Here is a 23,087-nt window from a genome sequence, read left to right as displayed (position 1 = left end):
CAGAAGTGTTTCTTTTTGCAGCTGATAGTAAAATATTAGTCTAATTAAACTGGTGTAACTTAATTTCATCAGCTATAATAGAGAGGTGAACTCCATGATCTGCTGTGCCCTGGGAATTGCCCTTAGGTCCGCGGAGACAATGACTCAGTTGATAACAACTAAGCATCCATTTTATCTAGGAAAAAAACCCAAGGTAATCATCAGTTGTGGCCTGGAGGCAACTGAGGGGTTGTACATAAAATACAGATGTGCACATTTATATGAAGGAAAAACTTGAGAAGAAATGGGTTGCCATTTTCTACTCCAGGGGATTTTCCCTACCCAGGGATCGAATCCACGTCTCTTGCATCTCTTGCACTGACAGGCAGATTCTTTACCACTAGTGCCACCTGGGAAAACCAATACATTGACATGATCATATATTTATCAAACTGTGAATCAATCAGATATTCACTTAGTCATTTATTCAACAAATAATCTTTGAGCAGTTACTATGTGCCAGACCCTGTTCTTTTTAATCAAAGAGAAACTGTCTTTTTAGGTGCTGAAGAAATGTTGGTGAGAAGATAGCTAAGTTCCTGCCCATATGCAGTAAATTTGATTAAATCCTTCCTACATGATATACTCCAGGGAAGCAAAAAGTGGAAAGTATACAAGGCAGGGAAGATGATATGTGCCCATCAGGAGCCAGGATACCTGACAGTCAGGCTTGGAAAGGACAGAGGAAATAAGTAGAGAGTGACAAAAGACTTGTTACTCAGGTTGTCACATCTGGGGTTTGCACACAAAGATACAAGGCATATCCTCATGTATGATATTAGAGCTTCTTTGGTGGCTCAGAAGGTAAAGAATATGCCTGCAGTGCAGGAGATCTGGGTTTGATTCCTGGGTCAAGAAGATCCCCTGGAGAAGGGAATGGTAACCCACTGCAGTATTCTTGCCTGGAGAATTCCTAGGATAGAGGAGCCTGGCGGGCTACAGTCCATGGGGTCATAAGGAGTTGGACCCGACTGAGCCACTAATACCTTTCACTTTCAATGTGTGATATTAGTGATCCAAATTTAACGAGGCGGGCAGCTGGAAATGACAAAGTTAAAAGTCTCACATGCATATTTAAGTCAAAGCAATTAAGTGAGGGGTTTATTTGCTGACTTCAACTTAATTTCCCAAAGTGAAAGAGACACAACAATTAATCAGCAAACCTGCTGATCACACAAGGATAAGAGTGAGCACGGCAGGAGATACAGTGTCACTCAAGTTCCCCACAGTGCTTCTCAGGTTCAAAACTTCAACAAGAAGCATCATCTATCCCAGTGTCCACAGTCAAGGCTCTTCTCAAGGATCCTGGCTTATTTGTTTCCATATTTATATTTAAATGAATGAATTGGAAACTGCTCAAAGTACAGAATCCCAGTCAAAGACGCCTCACCTTCCTACCATCAGGTGTGGTCAGGGGCCTTTCAAAAGCCTTTCTGGTCCTCTAGTAGCATTCCCACAGGAAGTCAAAAAAGACTGATTGACATGCGGCCTTGTGGACAGATATGGGCCAGACTCAGCCAAAGCCAATCTTAACCTGGCAACATTCAGTTTCACATTTATTCATATCTTAAAGCAAAGTAAAATGTGAACCTAGTACTACCTTCAGCCTCTACTTGTTTTTCATCATTCTTTTGTATTGCAAACTTGTGAAGGATGAATTCTCTCTGTATTTATTATAATTTATTAAATGTGGTCACGGAGAAGCTGACTGCCAGGAAAACCACACCCGTTGGGAAAGAAACAAGATCATATCCAGCCCAGAGACCTCCAGAAAGGACTCCAACACTAAATTTACCACAAGTATGAGGCTTTCTTTCACAAATCTGGGTGAAACAGGCTGTTGAGAAGGCAGTCACTCAGGGGTTGGTAAGTTAATAGTGGGATCTAAGTTACATGCAGGCGATGGTGGAGAGTTAAGGAAATATTCTGTCTTTTTTCCTTGAGTTTTTTGTCCTTAGACATTGAGATTTCTGCTGCTTATATTCTGCCTGAAATGAAATCCCCCAAAGTCTGGATTTTAAAAATTATGGCCTACACAACAATCAGAGCAGAAAAAGAAATAAAAGGAATCCAGATAGGAAAAGAAGAAGTGAAACTCTCACTGTTTGCAGATGACATGATCCTCTACATAGAAAATCCTAAAGACTCTACCAGAAAATTACTAGAGCTAATCAATGAATATAGTAAAGTTGCAGGATATAAAATTAACACACAGAAATCCCTTGCATTCCTATACACTAACAAAGAGAAAACAGAAAGAGAAATTACGGAAACAATACCATTCACCATTGCAACAACAACAACAACAAATACTTAGGAGTATATCTACCTAAAGAAACAAAAGATCTATACAGAGAAAACTATAAAACACTGATGAGAGAAATCAAAGAGGACACAAATAGATGGAGAAATATACCATGTTCATGGATTGGAAGAATCAATATTGTGAAAATGACTATACTACCCAAAGCAATCTATAGATTCAATGCAATCCCTATTAAGCTACCAATGGTATTCTTCATAGAACGAGAACAAATAATTTCACAATTTGTATGGAAATACCAAAAAACCTCAAATAGCCAAAGCAATCTTGAGAAAGAAGAATGGAACTGGAGGAATCAACCTGCCTGACTTCAGTCTCTACTACAAAGCCACAGTCATCAAGACAGTATGGTACTGGCACAAAGACAGAAATATAGATCAACAGAACAAAATAGAAAGCCCAGAGATAAATCCACATACCTATGGACACCTTATCTTCGACAAAGGAGGCAAGAATATACAATGGAAAAAAGACAACCTCTTTAACAAGTGGTGCTGGGAAAACTGGTCAATCACTTGTAAAAGAATGAAACTAGAACACACTCTAACACCATACACAAAAATAAACTCAAAATGTATTAAAGATCTAAATGTAAGACCAGAAACTATAAAACTCCTAGAGGAGAACATAGGCAAAACACTCTCCGACATATATCACATCAGGATCCTCTATGACCCACCTCCCAGAATATTGGAAATAAAAGCAAAAATAAACAAATGGGACCTAATTAAACTTAAAAGCTTTTGCACAATAAAGGAAACTTTAAGCAAGGTGAAAAGACAACCTTCAGAATGGGAGAAAATAATAGCAAATGAAGAAACACACAAAGAATTAATCTCAAAAATATACAAGCAACTCCTGCAGCTCAATTCCAGAAAAATAAATGACCCAATCAAAAAATGGGCCAAAGAACTAAACAGACATTTCTCCAAAGAAGACATACAGATGGCTAACAAACACATGAAAAGATGCTCAACATCACTCATTATCAGAGAAATGAAAATCAAAACCTCAATGAGGTACCATTACACGCCAGTCAGAATGGCTGCTATCCAAAAGTCTACAAGCAATAAATGCTGGAGAGGGTGTGGAGAAAAGGGAACCCTCTTACACTGTTGGTGGGAATGCAAACTAGTACAGCCGCTATGGAAAACAGTGTGGAGATTTCTTAAAAAACTGGAAATAGAACTGCCATATGACCCAGCAATCCCACTCCTGGGCATACACACCAAGGAAACCAGATCTGAAAGAGACACGTGCACCCCAATGTTCATCACAGCACTGTTTATGATAGCCAGGACATAGAAGCAACCTAGATGCCCATCAGCAGACGAATGGATAAGGAAGCTATGGTACATATACACTATGGAATATTACTCAGCCATTAAAAAGAATTCATTTGAATCAGTTCTAATGAGATGGATGAAACTGGAGCCCATTATACAGAGTGAAGTAAGCCAGAGAGATAAACACCAATACAGTATACTAATGCATATATATGGAATTTAGAAAGATAATGATAACCCTATATGCAAAACAGAAAAAGAGACACAGATGTACAGAACAGACTTTGGGACTCTGTGGGAGAAGGCGAGGGTGGGATGTTCTGAGAGAATAGCATTGAAACAAGTATACTGTCAAGGGTGAAACAGATCACCAGCCCAGGTTGGATGCATGAGACAAGTGCTCAGGGCTGGTGCACTGGGAAGACCCAGAGGGATGGGGTGGGTAGGGAGGTGGGAGGGGGGATCAGGAGGGGGAACACATGAAAATCCATGGCTGATTCATGTCAATGTATGGCAAAAACCACTACAATATTGTAAAGTAATTAGCCTCCAACTAATAAAAATAAATGGAAAAAATAAATTAATTAAAAGCAAAAAAAAATTATGGCCTAAGTAGAAAAAACACAAAAATAAATAAAAGTAGACAATTAATGATTTAATTTTACTTCACTTATTTGGTTCCCATAAGAAACTGATTCTTATCACCATTATATTTAACAGTACTCTAGAGACACTAACAAAAACAATTGGATAAGATTTATAAAATTGAGAAAAAGAAAGAAAACATGATCATCGTTAGCTGGGGATATGATGTTAGCTGGTAAACTGGAAAGAATTGCCTGAAAATTTATCTACCAACAGTAGGAGAACTGAGCAAGTTGGTGGAGTTTAAAATAATACACAGACTTTAATAACAGTCATGATAATATGCAACAGTAGCAACAACAACAAAAAAGATAAAATACCAAGAAACAAACTTAAGAACTGTGCGAGATTTAAATGAAGAGAGTTTTAAAGCACTCTCACGGGATATAACAGATGTTTGGACAAACGGAAAAGGCAAAATACATTCTCACATAATAAGACTCAACATAAAGATGTGAATTCTCCCTGTGTTAGTCTAAAACTTAATGTAAACCTGATAAATGATGGTAAGGTTTTCTGAGGATGTATGTGGGGAGAAGGGAGCTGAACAAGCTGATTTTAAAGTTTCTATAGACCAATCAACAAAGACAAAAGAGCTAGGACATTTGGGGAAAAGGTTAATGAAAAGCGATTAGATGTTATCAAATAATAAAATATTTATCATATAATAGTTATTGTATATAACATTAATTATATTAGTCATATTATTGTATATTATATAATAAGATGCATGTTACATAATTACATGCTAGTTTACTCACAAACACATATACACACATACAGTATGTAATTGTGTGTTACTATACTTAAAGACAGAGACCAATGGAACAAAATAAAAAGTCAAAATATTGATCTCACCTAAAATAAAAATTTATTATATCGTAAACATGTCACTTTAGTCTAGTGTGAAGAAACAAATTATTATATAAATGTCGTTGAGATAATCTGTTAACCATCTGGGGAAAAAGAGATTTTGAACTGATATGTTATACTTGATAGCAGAATAAATTTGGGATGGGCCAAAGATTTTAAATTAAACAGTAAGAATTACAACCAAAACCCTGGAAGACACCATGGAGAATTGTTTTAATAGCTTCAAAGAGAAGAAGATCTTTCTAAGTTTAACACAACTTAGAAGCAGCATTTTGCATCATGTCATTTAATTCCTGGCTCAAGAAGCTTGGTGAGTCCTGCCTTCTATGATTAATTCTCAAGTCCTTTCTGCAGCTTTCAAAACTTTGAATAATTTGACCCTATCCTTCCAGTCTTATTGGTTTCCCAAATGAAACAAATGGTAATCAAACCATGCTTCTCACATCCTGTTTCCAAAACTGGCTCATTCTCACTTCCATTTTTCCTATGTTATTCATTGGTTAACCTATCCTTTGTCTCTTGGTTTGTGATGCTTTTTTTCATTGAAGTTTTTTTATTGAGATAATTGTAGATTCACAAGTAGTCATCATGACGCTTTTTGACTAAATAATTATGATAATATAACAAAATCAATGACTAACATTATGCCTAGGGAGAAGAAAGACACAAAAGCGTTTTAAGCAGGCGAAGCTTGACGTCAGATATACATAGTAGACATTATGACTGTGGGTTGGCAGATGACTGGGAGCCAGGCTGCCCAGCTATGAGGCCATTGTAGATATTTGGGTCAAACATGAGGAGGACTTTGTTAATGATGGGGAATGATCTGAGCACAGTCAAGGAGGAAGAACTGACAGTCTTAGCAGACTCAGACTCTGCTTAGCAAACTTAGACTCTGCTAAGACTTAGACTCAGTCTTCCACTGTCTCCCGGAATTTGCTGGGATCCCTGTCTGAATTCTAACAACCTTCACCCAAACCCTTGTCTCAGGCTCTGCATTCAGGAGGATTCCAGGTTAAGTTGCTGGCTAATTGCATATGGGTTGAGGGGTTTGGGGAGGGAAAGCAGGCAGGGATGACTCCTGAGTTTCTTGAACCCAGAGAGAGGTATCACTCACTAATAAGAGAATATAAGAGGAGATGGGTTTCTTTGTATGTGGTAGAGGCAGAAAGTAAGAGTGGATGTTCATCTTGCCACAGCTATTCCCATCACAGGGTCTGATACCTTGTAGGTGTTCAAGATATATTTAAGATGCACATGCAAGTGGAAAGAAGAGATAAACATTGGTGCTCTGTCCACATTTGGATCTGTTATTAAGTGTATACCGAAAGTTGGGCTGGATGTCTGCCAGGTTGCTGCTGAGATTAAAAGAGGAGATCATGTCATACCATCTATGAGAATTACATTTTAGTTAAACATATAAGATATATACAAAAGTGAAACAATTTGAAGGCTTTAGAAGTGATATATATTAGCAAGTAAAATACACTATTTATATTAGTAAGTAAAAAATACATATAATTTACACTGAGTAATAATTTCCTGGAGAAATAAAGATTAGCAGTAATCAGGGTTGACTGAGGCTAATCTTATGTTTTGTTTTGGCTTTTTTGGGGGCCACACCAGGTGGCTTTAGGGATCTCGGTTTCCCAACCAGGGTCTGAACCTGTGTCACGGTAGTGCAAGTCCAGACATTCTAACCACGAGGCCACCAGGAAACTCCCTATTATTTCTGTTTAGATCACTTTTCTTAATCTCACAGGTTTTTACTCATTAGTAGTGGGTCATATATGGAATGCCATAACCATAGTGAGATTTCATTGTCAACAAAGTTTCCACCACCTCTTATTGAACTTGATAATTTCTTTTATACATCTGCTGGTTTTCTTAGCAAGTCTCATCCAAGAGGCCAGTTTGTTTTAAAAACTAGCAGTGAGTGTTTAAAACTCTGCAGAGTGGTGAAGGTAAGCAGTATGATTGAAAAGTCATACTCGTATAACCTTCCTCTTCAGTGCAAAAAAAAAAAAAAAATGAGTATAGAAACATCTAGCTGAATGTTGATACAATTCCATTGTATCTTTTCCTTGTAATGTGAAAAACGGAGTTGGAGCCACTTTTTAAAAAGCTTTGTCTTGAAATCAGGCAGGATTTGGTTAAAATTCTTTCATTTATTCAGGAATATCTGCATGGATTTAGGGTCAGAGAAAAAGTGGTCTGTGCCTAGAGGTTGCATGACATTATAGCCAGTGGATCCCCCCACCTGGCTCATACATTCCTGGCTGTCTTCCTAGATAATGGAAATGTCACCTGGGATAAAATCAAACTTCCTATTATATTCCTGACAAACCACACATACTGATGTCATTTCTCCCCTGCCTGAGACACTGATTAGTCAATCATAAAAGGGAACCACAGTGGATTGTTCAGTGTGCTCTGTAGAACTTATTAAGCCAAGACCATCACAATTTCCAGGCTTGACTATTCTATAACTTTTCCAGGCTTCTCAGTGTTTTAATATTATGAGGTGAGTTTGACCTCTCAGTTGCGTTTCAGGACATCGGGCATCTATAGTACCATTTCTATTGAAGATGGCCCAGAAGCTCCAAGGCACTTAGCATGCTTTGGTCTTCCCTTCCCTCAGCACCCATTCCGTTGTTTCTTTTTAAGACTATGCTGGTCCTGACATCTACATTGTCTCCCTCGCTTTGGGAAGAGTCTTCCGACACGGTGCCATATAGACTGCCATTCTCTCTGCTTAGTTTCTATCCTCCTTGTAGTCAGAGACATTTAGCCTTGTCCTTCAATTTCCAGCCATTAGAGGGCAAGGCTGCTGCAGCTAACAGATTTTAAGACTTGTTTTGAGAGAGACTGAGTGAAGCAAGCGTTTCTCCAATTACACACTATCTAATTCAATTTACATTTTTTAGAAAAACTGCCAGCTATTTCATGTTAATATTGACATTTTCATAAGTACTTGCAATTAGAATTCAAGCTGAGATTCCAATAAATCTCTTAGATGTTTTACACTTACTTTTCCTGTTTTCAGATTTTGCAAAATATTTTTGAGAACACATTTAGAGGTCATTCTGCCTTTGGGGAATTTATGCTGTGTATGTAAAACAGTTTGGTAGGAAAAAATATTACAATTTGGCAAAGCAAATTGAGGACAACTACAAAGGTGTGCCAGGTTCTGAAAAACAAGTATTAGGCTGTGAAATTCAAAATTCTAACACTAGTTTTTCACTTTATATAAACCTTCACCCCATAACTTTTTTGAGTAGCAAGCTCCCTGGCTGCATTTTAAAGAACAGCATTTTAAAGAACATTTCCCAACTGCATTTAAAGTGTAGCCCTATTCACTCACATCTTTAAATTTAACATGTATATGTATTTGTACAAACTGGCCTGCATTTGAAGAAGAGTGACACATATCTCTTTAGAAAAATGGTAATGGATTCCAAATGACTCCACTGACCAAACGAAAAGATGTTCTCATGTTAAAATATTTTGTTCATCAAAGTACTTATTCTCTGTTTTATTGCCTAAAGCATGCTTCCTGAAGTGAGATCTTAAATGTACAGTATAATATACTCTTTGGTTTCTATATAATATATGTTACTTACTTCAGTTTAAAAGAAAGCTTTTACATACAGAGTATACATAAATACAACATATCTAATACTATGCCATCAAACTCCTTTAGCATCATATGTTTACACGTACCAATTAAAAGTCCAACAAATAAAAAAAATTCCTGAGAGGAAGGTAAATAGAGCTTTTTTAAAATACGCAATGGATACAGAAAGTAAGCTTCTAGAAGATATTCAGGAGATGCATCTGTCAGTAAAACTAACTTCTGCTAATACAGCCAAGAATGGATATGCTGTTATTTCTCAGTAATTATTTTTCAGCCTTAGCTACATGTTGCATCACTTTTGGGGCTTTTAAAAAATCCCAGAGCCCAGACTGCACCCTTGACCGATTAAACCAGAATCTTTGGGTGTGGGACCCAGGCAACAGGAGTTTTAAAAGCCTCCCAGATGATTCCAGTGAGCGATCAGGCTGAGAGCCACCACCTTCATAAATCTAAGCCACCCGTCCCAGCAGGGGTGCAGGCCTGAGCCCCCAGTGAGGGGGCAGCTGCAGCTGGTGGCTGACTCACAGTGAGGGGCGGGGGTCTGGAGCAGATGAGCTCAGCTGACAGGTGGCCAGTGGGATGCACCTGGCTATGCTCTGGTAGCTCGGGTTTGGTGCTCCTGATGGGAGCTTCCATTGAGCAAGCAGGTCAGGCAAACTTGATTTGGCAGCCTCCTCGGGGACATCTGGTGAATCGTTTCTCAGTCCCAAAGCTAAATCCTAAACCCTAAACTCGAAACCCGCTGCTGCAGCCAAGCTGGGCGGCTGACCATAGCGCAAGCCTCAGGCTCTTGGGCTTTGGCACAAACGCCCTGCCCCTGCAGTCCTCCTGACCTTACCCCTGCCTGAATCTGAATCTGTCCCCAAATCTGAGCTCCCACCTTGTCTAGGAAGCTTCCCCCAGTGAGCCCAGCTCTCACTGATTTCTTTCCTCTCCTGAATTCTCAGGCTGAAGTGTCTGCAGCATTCTTTTGCTAATTAATCATGCCCCAGCCAATGACAGTTCCTCAAGTTTGGGTCTTCTGTTGCCAACCAGGCAGTCAGCAAATGGAAGGACAGTGAGGCGTTCCCCACCGTAAATGCTCCCCTATCTCCATCCCTGCCCCCACCTAGAGCTGCTCCTTATGCATGGTTCTCGCTCTGTAAATACTTGCTCCTTGACTGTTTATCTCCCACTTGATCACTGCAGCAGCCTCAGATTAACTGGAGCCCTTCTGTACACTCTATGTTGAAGTTAAAGCCATTTTTTTTCCAAAATGTAAATCTTAGGATCCCATGTAAACATGCTCCCTCACTTAAGGCCTGCTTTAAACCCTTTAGAGTCTCCCCAGTCCTCTTGAACAGGCCCTGGGAAGTTCTGTGGGGTCCAACCTCTGCCTGCCCACCCTGCAGGATTCAGCTCTTTCCTTTCTCCCTCAGTTCCCCCTGCTCTAGCCTCCCTGGTACTTCCCCTGTGTTCACTTTGTTCCCCTCTGCCACAGGCCCTTTGCATGTGCTGTTCCTGATGCCCAGATATTCCTCCTTCTCTTTCCCTTCACATCTTAGTTCAACCATCACTCCTCTGACCTCTAGACTTGCCAACTATGTCCAGAGAGTGGCACATTTCTCTGTGTTGTAAAATGTGAGCCAGTTACATTTCACATGAATTTATGTGGTTTGGGAATTAATACCTGCCTCCCTTGGAGGACTCTGAGCTCTATGAGGACAGACATAGGGTCTATTTTTGCTCAGCATTTTATTTCCAGTTCTGATTATTATGCTCGTCACACAGAAAGCACTAAATCATTAATAAATGAATGAATGATGAATGAGTGGATGGATGGATGGATGAGTCACTAGTAGAAGTAAAAATAAAATGTATGACTGGCCCCTTGGTTCTGCAGACCAGAGACAGGGAAGCCCTAGCTTGGCGTCACTGCATGGCCGCATGCCACAGTGGAGAGCAGATGTCCCACCGGTGGCTGGGACAAGCCAAGTTTCAGAATGCCTGTCATGCTCACAACCCCTCTATAGTTCCCTCAGTTCCCACAGTCACAGCGACACTGTGGTGGGCAGAATAATAGACCCCAAAGATGTCCACACCTTAATCCCTGGGACCTGTGAATTTGGCACCTTATACAGAAAAAAAATGGTTCTGCAGATGTGATTAAGGTTACAGTCCTTGAGATGGGGAGATGATTCTAGACTGTCTGGATGAGCCCAATGGATTCACAAAAGTCCTTAAAAATGGAGAACCCTTCTCAGGTGGGTTAGAGAAATGAGATAAGAAAAGAAGGGGGAGAAATGTGAACCAGCATTTCTGATCTTCCAGTTCTGTAGGTCAGAAGTCTGGACACAGGTCCCACTGGGCTAAACTCAAGGTGTTGCCGAAGCTGATTCCTTTTTGGAAGCTTGAGTGGAAGACTCATTTCCTTGTTCATTTGGGTGGTTGAGAGAATCCATGTCCTTTGGATACAGACTGAGATCACACTGTCTTGCTGCTGGTCAGATGTGTGCTATTCTCATTTTCTAAAGGCATCTTTGCTCCTTAAACCATGGTCCTCTTCTTTCATCTTCCAAGAAACCGGTGGTGGATTGAGTCTCAGGGATACTCCAGGTATTGCTAAACCACAGAGCTCATCTTTGGTTCTCTAAACACCTGCGACCCCTGCTTTCGACACACCTCTGGAGGAATGGATGTCAGAGACATCTCTCTCCAGGGCAGCACCTTCATCCTCTGTGTGGCTCAGCGTGTCAGAGCCTGTCGCCCCGCACACCTCTCCTCCCCACCCTCCGGGGTAAGAACGCACCACTTTGGGGACTTTACAAGCACTTGCCTACACCAGCTTAGATTTCCAAGTAAATAAACATAGGACAAATGGGTGCCAGCAGGCTGGGATCAAAACGTTGTCTCCAGCTGTTGGGAACACAGAGAAGCGGTTTCCTTAGAAACGGATTCCCAGGAGAAGGGGTCTAGTGGGGCCATCTGAGAGCTCAGCAGAAGCGGACCTGATGGTTCAGGACACAGCCCAGGGTAGTCTGAACCGCAGGAGAGCAACAGCAGCTGCTGGCTCCCCAGAGGAGAAAAACACCCCCACTTGCCTTGTTTTATAGGAAATGAGTGGTCTCTGGAAGCCACTGACAGAGCCAGGGGTGTGAAAGCATTAATTCCAAAATGTGTTTTGGAAAGTTTTAGCTCTCAGGGCACTTCTCTGTAGAATGTTCAGTTTATTTTCTTTGAGAAGGCTGTGAAACAGACAAGGTAACATGTTCCCATTGTACAGATGAGAAGAGTAAGGTTCACAGAGGCTAAATCCATTGGCTTGAGTCACCCAGCTGGGGCAGCAGAGAACAGAAGCTAAGTACACCATGTCCTGGGCTGCTTGCTCAGCCCGCAGTCACAGGCCAAATCTAAACTAGATGGAGACAAAGAGCATGACTTTCTTACCTTCGAAGCTTTGGAAAATACAGATATTTACCGAAATACGTAAAAAGCAGATGATCCAAATCGCTTATTCGTTTTCTTCCTTTAAGAAGAATGATGCTTGAGGGATGAAGGGACAGCCTGAGGTTTCATTCCCAGGACAGACTCAGCCAGTCAGGACTGAGTGGAAATTTCCAGAAACGAGTATTTCATAGATACACTTCCAAAGCTAGGGGTGCTCAGAGCCCAAAGCTTTCAAGCAGATTAAAACGCATAGCTTTCTGAAAACCTTTGCTGATGCTGGCCCATGTTCAGGCTTCTCCAGAATCCAACATGATTCACTGAATTCTTTATGAATTAAGAAGCTGTAAATTACACATCTTTTCTTTTAAACATGCATTACTTTCCACGCTTTACAGCCAAGACGAATAAACAGCATCACAGAGGCAGTTCTCTCCCTGGGAAAATGCCTTTCCCTCTCTTTCTGCTCTACAAATGGTGGATCACCTAGGGAAGGGTCATCTGGTGAAGTTGCAGGAAATTTGGGTAAAGAGTTCAACTGGACATTTTTGTTGTTGTCTGAAAATGCCAAGTGGTATCTCTGCAGAAGTGTTCACCATGAACCTTTCTCAGGCCAGGTTTTAGGCAAACAACAAGCAAAAATAAAATAAAATAAAATCACACAAGTATAACTGACAGAGCGGAAATGGCAGCTGTTTTCAGGGAAATTTGGGGACTGGAGAAGGGAGTGGCTTCCAGGGAACAAGACGCTCTCCCTCGCTTGTAAATCACAACAGTTGCTCTTCATCAGCAGACATTCATTCTCCTTAACTGCATTCTGGGTGCCAGGTATTTCCTTGCCCTGGAAGTAAAGCAGCCTGGACTCCGGCTGGACAAAAGTCTCAAGCCCTGGCACATGTCCACGTGTGCCTGCACTCAGATCCGCCCCACCTCCCGAGCCTAAAACCAAGAAAGGACGCAGCCACCGCTGCAATGGGGAGCCAAGTGCCTGGCTCTGGACAGAGGGAAATGAGCCGCAGAGAACCGTCTTTTCATAGCATGGCTGCTGGACCCTGAATCTGTACCCATTCTAGCAATAATTTATGGTAAAATCATTTTCTGATAAATAAGTGAAGATTTTTCGGAGAGAAGTAGACACTCTTAGAAAACCTGTTTTCAGAAAATATGGAAAATAGCTCTAAGATGCTTGAGTATTTGAAAAAAAATTGTTATAACAGCTATGTCTTTGTGAAGATGTGTCAGATGAAATGATTTTTCTCAAAAACCGTGGGACCTGGCCCACTCGTCTTCTCCCTTTTATCATCCAGGAAGTAAAACATAAGGTCCAAGTGATCCAACAAGACAGGTATGGAGTCAGGAGGCCTGGCTTCTACGCTGGGCTGGACACCTAGCCCATCACTAGACCCAGGCCCCGTTCTGCATCCAAGAGAAGAGAGGCTCCTCACGACGGACCTTCAGGAACCCTACGATCCCTGTGCCTATTTCCATTTTCTTCCCAACCAGCTGGCATCACAGATAATATTTCAGCCCCCAAGCCCCCACCCTCTCTCAGCTGTATGCTAAGCAGCTCTGCAAGGCCCACAGCCAGGAGCAGAACTGCCTTATTTTTGGCAACTGGATAAAGCAAAGGGCTTTGGAGCAAGCACTGGGGTCTGGAATCAAGTGGGGACACCAGTGGCCCCGTCTCGGGCCAGCGCCCATAACTCCATGTGTGAGCAGCGAAAGGCCTTGCCGCTTAGTCCCCGAGGGGGTGGCTGCCCTGCCTGCCCACTTGGGCTCGCCGGCCTCCCCTCTCGGGCCCTCACCCCCAGGCAGGGCCTCGCTGAGGGGACCCGGCCTCCTCACAGCTGCCCTGCACCCCAGCGAGACACAAACAACACTCTCTTTTGAATGAAACAACTGACCACCCAGGCTTGCCAAAATGAGGACAGGCTCTGAAAGGGGGCAGTTTTATTCCAAGGGTCTAATGGGATAGAGAAGAGGGAATAAAAAGTTTCAGCTATTAAAAAAAAAAAAAGGCAATACACTGGCTTCTTCCAAATAAACAAACCATCCTTTGAACAAGAGAACGGCCTCCTAATGGGGTCAGACTGGAGCTGGATCATGAAGGAGTCACATGTCCTGGGCCCTCCCCGCTCTCTGCTCCCCGATTCTCCCTCTGCTGTTCTGGGGGAGCCCAGGGCTCTCCTGCTGGGGCCCAGCCAAGGAATGAGCCGAGCTCATCTGACATGGGCCCTTCTCAGGACACGGTGATTTACGTGTGGAATGGGGGTCCCTGCAAATCTCTGAAGGTAGAATTCCAGGCAGGGAATTTCCCCAGAATCTCTCATATCATAAAGGCTCTTCAAAAATGCAAGACTTATCTCCATTACCAGCTTTCAACATTTTATGGGCTTAAAAAAAAAGCTGACGCTCCAATACTTTGGCCACCTGATGTAAAGAGCTGACTCATTGGAAAACATTCTGATGCTGGGAAACATTGAAGGCAGGGGGAGAAGGGGGCAACAGGGAATGACACGGTTGGATGGCATCATTGACTCAATGGACATAAGTTCGAGCAAACTCCGGGAGATAGTGAAGGTCGGGGAAGCCTGGTGTGCTGCAGTCCATGGGGTCACAAAGAGTCAGACTCAACTTAGCCACTGAACAACAACTAATTCAGCCACTCTTCTGAATACCAGGGACAGAGATGGAACTCTGATCTTATCTTATTCTCAAAGATCTTACTGGCTGTTGGGAGCAGAGGACAAATGTGAAGATATTATATCACCCAGAGAAATGACATAACCAGCAGTTGGTGGGAGCACTGAAGAATATTAGAACATCCATGTACAGTTGTGTAGGTTGTGCACTGCACAACTGTAAGGTCTCTCTCCCACAGACCCTATTTTCAATCAAATCCCCTGGAAACTTTGAGTGTGAGGATGCTTGTGAGACTTCAGAACAAGAACTGAGGCTTCAGACAGATATAAGTCTAGAGTTCAACTAGAAGGGAGGAGTCCTGACTCCCAGAAAAAAGGGAGAGAATTGCTGAGGGTGTTTGTGGGCTTGTGAGATGATGCAACCCCTGCTGGGAGGCAGGTTCAGCTTTCTAGAGGAGATTCAGGAGAAAGAATCACTGATTAAGATGTGTATAGTTTGTGACAGGGCTTAATCTCCAAAATATACAAACATTTCATACAACTCAACAACAGAAAAACAAACAACCAAATAGAAAAATGAGCAGAAGACCTACACAGACATTTCTCCACAGAAGAAATACAAAAGGCCAATAGGCACATGAAAAGATGCACAATATTAATAATTATTGGGGGTGGTGGTTTAGTTGCTAAGTTGAGTCCAATTCTTTGTGATCCCATGGACTATAGCCCACAAGGCTCCTCTGTCCATGGGATTTCCCAGGAAAGAACACTGGAGTGGGTTGTCATTTCCTTCTCCAAGAGATCTTCCCAACCCAGGGATCAGACCCAGGTCTCCTGCATTGCAGGTGGATTCTTTACTGACTGAGCCACCAGGGAATTGCTAATTATTAGAGAATTGCAAATCAAAACTATAATGAGGTAGTCATTGTCATCAGTCAGAATGGCCATCATTAAAAAGTCTTCAAATAACAGATGCTGGAGAGGGTGTGGAGAAAAGGGAACCGTTCTAGAGTTTGTGGGAATGTTGGTTGGTAAGTTGGTGCATCTACAATGGAAAACACCATGGGGTTCCTCAGAAAACTAAAAATAGCATTATCATATGATTCAGCAATCCCACTCCTGAGCATATATCCAGACAAAACTCTAATCCAAAAAGATACATGCACGCCTATGTTCATAGCAGCACTATTCACAATAGCCAAAACATGGATACAACCTGAATGTCCATCGACAGAGAAATAGATAAAGAAGATGTGATATATGTATACAATAGAATACTACTCAGCCATGAGAAGAATGAAATAATGCCATTTGCTGCAACATGGCCAGAACTAGAGATTATCAAACTAAGTGAAGTAAGTCAGAAAGAGAAAGACAAATACCATATGATAACCACTTATGTGTTATTTAAAATTTGACACAAATGAACCTATCTGTGAAAGAGAAACAGACTCACAGACATAGAGAACAAATTTGTAGTTGCCAAAAGGGAAGGAGGTGGGGGAGGAATGGAATGGGAGGTTAGCGGATGTAAGCTATTATATATAGAGAGGATAAACAACAAGGTCCTACTGTATAGTACAGAGAACTATATTCAGTATCCAATGATAAACCACAGGGGAAAAGAATATCAAAAAAAGAATGTATATATATGTGTGTGTAATGAATCACTTTGCTATACAGCAGAAATTAACACAACATTGTAAATCAACTATACTTCAAAAAAAAAAAAAGGTGGGCATGATTTGGAGCTATTCATTTTACTTCTCAATTCAAAGTTATAACAGCGATTCACAGGGCCTTATATGGTGCGTGGTCTCTAAGACTTACCTCTCCAAATTCACCTCCTGCCACCTCCCTGCCCCCACCCCTCACTCTATACTAGCCGCCCCCCTTTTCCCTGCTGGTTTCTGAATGACACACACAAGTGCCCACTCCAGGCCTTCGCTCCAGTTCCCCTCTCTACTTGGGGTGGCGTTCTCCCAGCCAACTGCAGGGTCAACTCTATCTCTCATCCTAATCATCGCTGATATGTCAGATCCAATGCCTCCCCTGATCTGCTTATTAACATTGCAGCCGGTTCCCTGCCTGCCACCACCCACTGCCCACATGACGGATCCCTGGGACTGCCCCTTCACTTTCCCTGATCACTTTTCACCTTCTGGTAGACTATGAATTTACTTATTACCTACGTTAATATTTGAAGAGTAGGATTCATAAAACTTGTTTTCAAATCTTTGGTTTTTTGGCATCCTCTGCTGTAACTTGGTTCTCACTAGTATTGGCTTGAACCAGAAACTTTGCAAGATATTTGGATTACATGGAATATGCTCTATGTTTTCAAAAAACATAACAGGCTAATCGGGTCCAATACAAACAATAAAGACATTATTCCTCTAGTTAAGTGGTTCTATATTCTGAATATGTACTCATCATTATAAAAAATATGTGCTTGTCATAATAAAAAATATAGAGCCATATTCATAACATATAAAGGAAAAGATAAGAAGAGTTTTTGCCATCATAATGGAAAGAGAAAAAAAGTAAAAGCCACTTTAAAAATATATCATCAGAATACTTTCCTGAAGCATTAGGTAGTTGAAAAAATGCTGAATGGCCAGTAAAAAGCCCTTGTTTCTAGTCTCCGCCCATCTCTAACTAGCTGTGTAGCATTCGATAAGATACTTCTGTGCATCTCAGTTTTCTCAATTCTAACTGCGGATTTTAAGACTTGAAAGTGATATTGTTGAAAAATGCTCCATCCTCCAAACACATACTGTCCTTATGCTTTTTAAAATCAAATGAGGAAAGAGAACTTGTGCTGGAACTGTAACTAACACTACTCTTCTTTAGCTCGAGGATGCTTCTGTGTACACACCAGTGGTGGGCATGGCCTCTGTGTTGCAGCCCAGCAGTGGAGGCAGATTTGCACTGAGCCATCCACACATTTTTCTCTCTTTTCTGGGCCTGAGAGCCCAGGATGGTCCGGGTGAACCCAACAGGCTCCTGCAGACACAGAGGCCAGGGTTTCAGCCTCTTTAACAATAGGCTCTAAGCCCTCAGCAAGCATTTGTCAATCTAGGTACAAAGTAGTGGGAAACACATCTTTTATTCTGGAGCTGACGATAAGATGCACTACTTTCATCTGTTACCAACTCCAAGCTGTGGAAGCAACTCTTGCGATCAAAATCAACATCCCTGTGACATCAAGGGTCCCAAAATAAGGTCCAGAAAAGCCAACAAATTTCACTGAGATGCCTGATTCTCTTGCACTGTGGTGGAAAGAACCTTGGACTTGGAGTAAGAGGACCTGGAAATAGTCAGTCATGGTTGTGTTCACATTCTTTTGGAATCTTAGGGTCCTCATCTCAAAGTACCCCTCTCTCATGGAGTTGTCATGGGATCAGGTGTGAGTAAGTACTCTGTGACCTTTTAAAAGAAATTCCCAAATGCACCAAAACAATAGTGCTGGTCAGGATTCCCTGGGAAAGACTGTTTCTTCTCCAGGACCTGAAATCAACACTAAAGAAAAACTGAGGAAAACATGATTAGAAAGTCATTTGAGAAAATGTTTGGATCTGAATGAACTGGAAAATTAATTTTTCACTGGCAAAAACCTGCTTCCTGAAGCAGTGCCCTCATCACATGGAGCTCAAGGACCAGATGACCCCGAGGCGGGGGGGACCACATATTTGAGGCAACAGGACTCACCAGGTAGCGCTCCTCCTGCCTCATGCTGGGGGTGCGAATCATGTGATTCTGTTCTCCTCGCCAGTCTCCAAAGCGACGGAAAAAATAATTGGATAAAAACCGGTTGACAGGATCTCTGATGATGTTGATGTAGACAGGCTGGTCTCCTCCAAACCTAAGATGCACACAAACATGAAGCTGGTCACAAACCATCCTTTCTGGAGGAAAATCAAGCCCACGTACACACTGGTTCCCCTCTAGGTAAGCACATCATCACCAGAGGACCCTGTCTGCTCAGTCACTAAGTCGTGTCCAGCTCTTTGCAACCCCATGAACTGCAGCCCACCAGGCTCCTCTGTCCAAGAATACTGGAGTGGATTGCCATTTCCTCCTCCAGGGGATCTTCCTGACCCAGGGATCGAACCAGCATCTCCTGCACTGGCAGGCGGATTCTTTACCAGGGAAGCCACTGCACAGGTACCAGTGAACAATCAAACCAGCAGGCAGTGTTTCCTGGTGGTAACACTTACTATCCTGCAGGATATTTCAGGAACCTACTGAGAGGCTGTGAAGACTGGGAGTCAGCACTGCGCAAAATGCAGGAATCGTCACCGTGAACGTATAGATACAGTCTCGTTTTCTCACAAGGCTGGAGGTCTCCAGGGAGGGGCCACACTGAACTGGGTTTTGTATCCATTACCAGGGTCTGGAACAGACCCACTGACCCTCATGGAATGTTTTGACTGCCTGGTAAATTCTGAATGCCTCACTGGAGGATATGGTACTTATTCTACATTCTAATTAGAACAGTCTCAGGTTAGGGGCTCTGCAGGAAGTGGAGAATAACAGCCAAGATGTATTAAATGCTCCCTGTTCACCTTGCTGTAAATATTTTGTAAACAACTCACTGAAGCCTCATGACCCCTTGTGTGTGCGTGCTAAGTCACTTCAGTTGTGTCCAGCTCTTTATGACCTTATGGACTGTAGCCCACCAGGCTCTTCTGTCCATGCGGTTCTCCAGGCAAGAATACTGGAGTGGGTTGCTGTGCCCTCCTCCAAGGGGATCTTCCTGACCTGACCCAGGGATCGCGTCTCTTAAGTCTCCTGCATTGGTAGGCTGGTTTTTTACCACTAGCGACACCTGGGAAGCCCTCATAAAACCTCAGTGGAGTAGAAATTGTAAGTATCCCCATTTATACTGGGGAAACAGAGGCAAGGAGCGCTTAACTTGTGGCTGAGCCAGGATATGAACCCAGGCAGTCTGGCTCCAGAATCTGTGCTCTGAACCATGGAAAGAAGATTCCAGAGCTGAGGCAAGTTACAATGTAAACAATAACGTGAACACAACAGAAAACAATATAATTGTCCTCAAATGATGGTGAAGGGGTTTCAGATAAAAATAAAGCCAATGTCTAGCTGTTGCATTTTAATTCCTTCCACAAAGGGATTAGACAAATGCGCTGAAAGCTGGTCTAAGAGCGAGGCCTTCCCCAGGCATAAGGATCAAGTTGGCTAAATTTGTCTTAAAGATTCCTCCCCCTTCTCTTTGAACTGTCTGGAAGCAATGACCCTGAAGAGCCTGGGAGAACACTCGGAGCTCCGAGCAGAGGTCTTGCTCTGGGAACCTCCTGAGGGCCCACAGGCTTCTCTCACCCCATGACCTTCTGATGAGGACACCCAGACATTCTGTCAGGGGTCAGAAAGAGCTCAGAGAAAACAAACTGACGTGACCCTGCTCCCACCTTTCCAGCCGGCAGACTCTTCACCTTTCAAAACACAGCCCAGAATCACCACCACCTCCTTCCCCAGTGAACTCCCGTCCTCGTGTCGGTCCCTTCCTCCTCTGGCTCCAAGAGTTCTTTCCAGCACTGTGTGTCCGGGTCTGCCTCTCCCATCAGACTTGTGACTCCAGAAGCCAGAACAATGTTCTTAGACATAGCGTGGTACGCAGTAGGTGCTCAACCAATTAAGACATGAAAGCCAGGGGGGGTGCATCTCAGTTCATAAATTTCAGCCACTATTACAGCATCCAAGTGGTGTTGGTGGTAAAGAACTCGTCTACCAATGCAGGAGACATAAGAGATGCTGGTTCAATCCCTGGGTCAGGAAGATCCCCCAGAGGAGGGCATGGCAACCCACTCCAGTATTCTTGCCTAGAGAATCCCATGGACAGAACAGCCTGGTGGGCTACTGTCCACGGGGTTGCAAAGTTGGACATGACTAAAGAGACTTAGCACATGCACACACACGCACATGTATGTAAAGGAAAGTAGACATAATGAGTCACAGATCCTATTTATTTTGTGTATTAATTTATTAATTTTGTGTGTGTGTGTGTTTGCATTTTTAAAGAAAATCTTCCGAGAGAAGAATCCAAAGTCAGACGAAGCTATGACTCTGATGGTGTGATTTCAGGCACCAGGCGTGTGAATGCCATTCCAGACCCTTGAATACATCACACTGGAAAACACACTGTTCAAGAGCAGGGTTAGCCAGGCCAACACGACTCTTGTCAGCTTCCAGACGTACACAAGGTGACATTCACACAGCTGAGTGAACAACTAACTAGTTCCAGAAGTCAGCTGTGCCAACCACGGATAACCACAAGCACCCTGGATGTATCTGCCTCTTTTTAATTAAACTGGGTTTCATATCCATGACAAACAGCAACCAAAGTAAGTAGGGTTAGGGATTAGAAGGACAAAGCACACAGATGGTGAATGCAACTCAACCCTCAAACTGCAACGTGCTTTTAAAAACCTCAACTGTGCTTCTTTGGTCTTGTAAAGAATGACTATTTATGCTTAATAGCATAAAAGCAGGGTCCTACAAATCCATGCAGGGCCATCCACCAACGGTCAGTAGGGTCACAAAGAGTCAGACAGACTGAAGTGGTTTAGCACCCATGCAGGTCCTCCTACTACAGTAGTTTTATGATTGCAAACAGCTTTTGGAAGTATACATACATATATATATATATATATATATATATATATATATATATATATATTTTAGTTGTGGTAAAATACACAGGCAAAATTTACCTTTTCCACTACTTGTAAGGGTGCATTACAGTGGCATTAAGTACATTTACACTGTAGAGCAACCATCCCCAGAAGCCATCTCCCATCTCCAGAGCTTTCTCATCTGCCCAAACTGAAATTCTGTGCCCTGCCTGCTTCCTCCTCACTCCTGGCAAGTTCCATTCCACTGAAGGTATATCTTCTTTTTCATCCCTGACCTAAAAGCAGAGGTTAGTCCGTGGGGCTTCCCTAGTTGTCCAATGGTTAAGAATCACCTTCCAATGCAGGGGATGTGAGTTCAATCCCTGCTCAGGGAACTAAGATCCCACATGCCACAGGGTAACTGAACCTAAACTCTGCAACTAGCGAAAGCCCATGTGCTGAAGACCCAGCACAGCCAAAAAAAAAAAGTAGAGGTTATTCCTGCTCTGCTAACTTCATCAAAAAATGAAGAGTATCCGAGGCTAATGGGCCAGGCTTTGATCCCTGTCGGTGAGTGAGGAAGGAGACGCTTTGAAATGAGAGAAAGGCCATCATGGAAAAGGTTGTGATTGTTTGGGGGGCAGGGTGAGGGGCCGCCTGCGGGAGGAGGAGGGGGAGGTGGTTAGTTAATGGCCCTTTGCCAGAACAAGTGGAAGGGTCTCCCTCCATCCTCACAACTTCATTCAGTGGACACTGTGGTCCTTGGCGCCCATGACATAACCTGCCATCATACAATGCAAGCAGAGGCTGAGCCCCTCAGCGATCCCTGCGGTAAGAGAGGCGGGAACTTCCGGCAAGCCGTCGGGGGGTGGAGACAAGTGGGTGAGGGTGGGGCACCTGAGGTCAGCTTCCTGCTGGGAAAGGAAAGACGACCTGAGGAGACAGGAAGCAAGGAGATGACGAGGGGGGAGGTCCTTCGAGGAGGGCAGTGAGGTGGGTTCAGGGCAAGTCCAGATTATACGGATCCCAGGTATAATGGGCCGGCCAGGTGTGTGGGCTCATGGGGCCCACAGAAAGTCCACTCACTGTGGAGGGAAAAGAGAAAAGGGAGACAGTGCCATTTTCAGAAGATGAGCCTGGCCTTGTCTACACAGGATAAACTCACAGGACACTCTCATTTTGAAAATTGAACTTTCAGGCTATGTTTAAGTGGGTAAAGACCGCATTCAGTAAGTGCTAACATGGGTTCTGTTTGATGCCCTCTTCAAAGATGGAGGCATCTGTCACCATTACAAAAGAGTTGCAGGACACAATTAAAATGGATGACTTTGCTAATGAGAGTGAAAACAAAGTCAGCATTTAGAAATAAAACGTGGAAACCCATTTGAATTATGGAATTAGCAAGATCAGATTTGTTTTGTTAAATGATGCCATCAGGAAACAGACCTTGTTCACACTGGTAACCAGGACCTCCCTTCAAGGGAAGAACCATGTCCAAAACTCACATGGTGTCCTTGGACGCAACCTGCCTGCTTCTCTAGCGATCGATTGATTTTTAAATGTTTTGCTTTCTCAGGTTAGTGC

At 42.9% G+C, this 23,087-nt stretch overlaps 1 protein-coding gene across 1 annotated transcript in view; it reads right to left on the bottom strand.

The window, feature by feature from the left end:
• The window catches only part of UST (uronyl 2-sulfotransferase), a 301,747-nt gene that overhangs the window by 74,059 nt on the left and 204,601 nt on the right, over window positions 1–23,087 (bottom strand). The window contains exon 5 of the mRNA XM_043888418.1: window positions 18,580–18,733. Coding sequence (XP_043744353.1) covers window positions 18,580–18,733 — 154 coding nt within the window. The remainder of the gene's footprint in view (window positions 1–18,579; window positions 18,734–23,087) is intronic.

The sequence above is a fragment of the Cervus elaphus genome, chromosome 26 (genome assembly GCF_910594005.1).
Source record: "Cervus elaphus chromosome 26, mCerEla1.1, whole genome shotgun sequence".
NCBI classification, from domain to species: Eukaryota; Metazoa; Chordata; class Mammalia; order Artiodactyla; family Cervidae; genus Cervus; species Cervus elaphus.
Note: the sequence above shows the minus strand (reverse complement) of the source record. Positions and strands in the feature narration are given on the sequence as shown.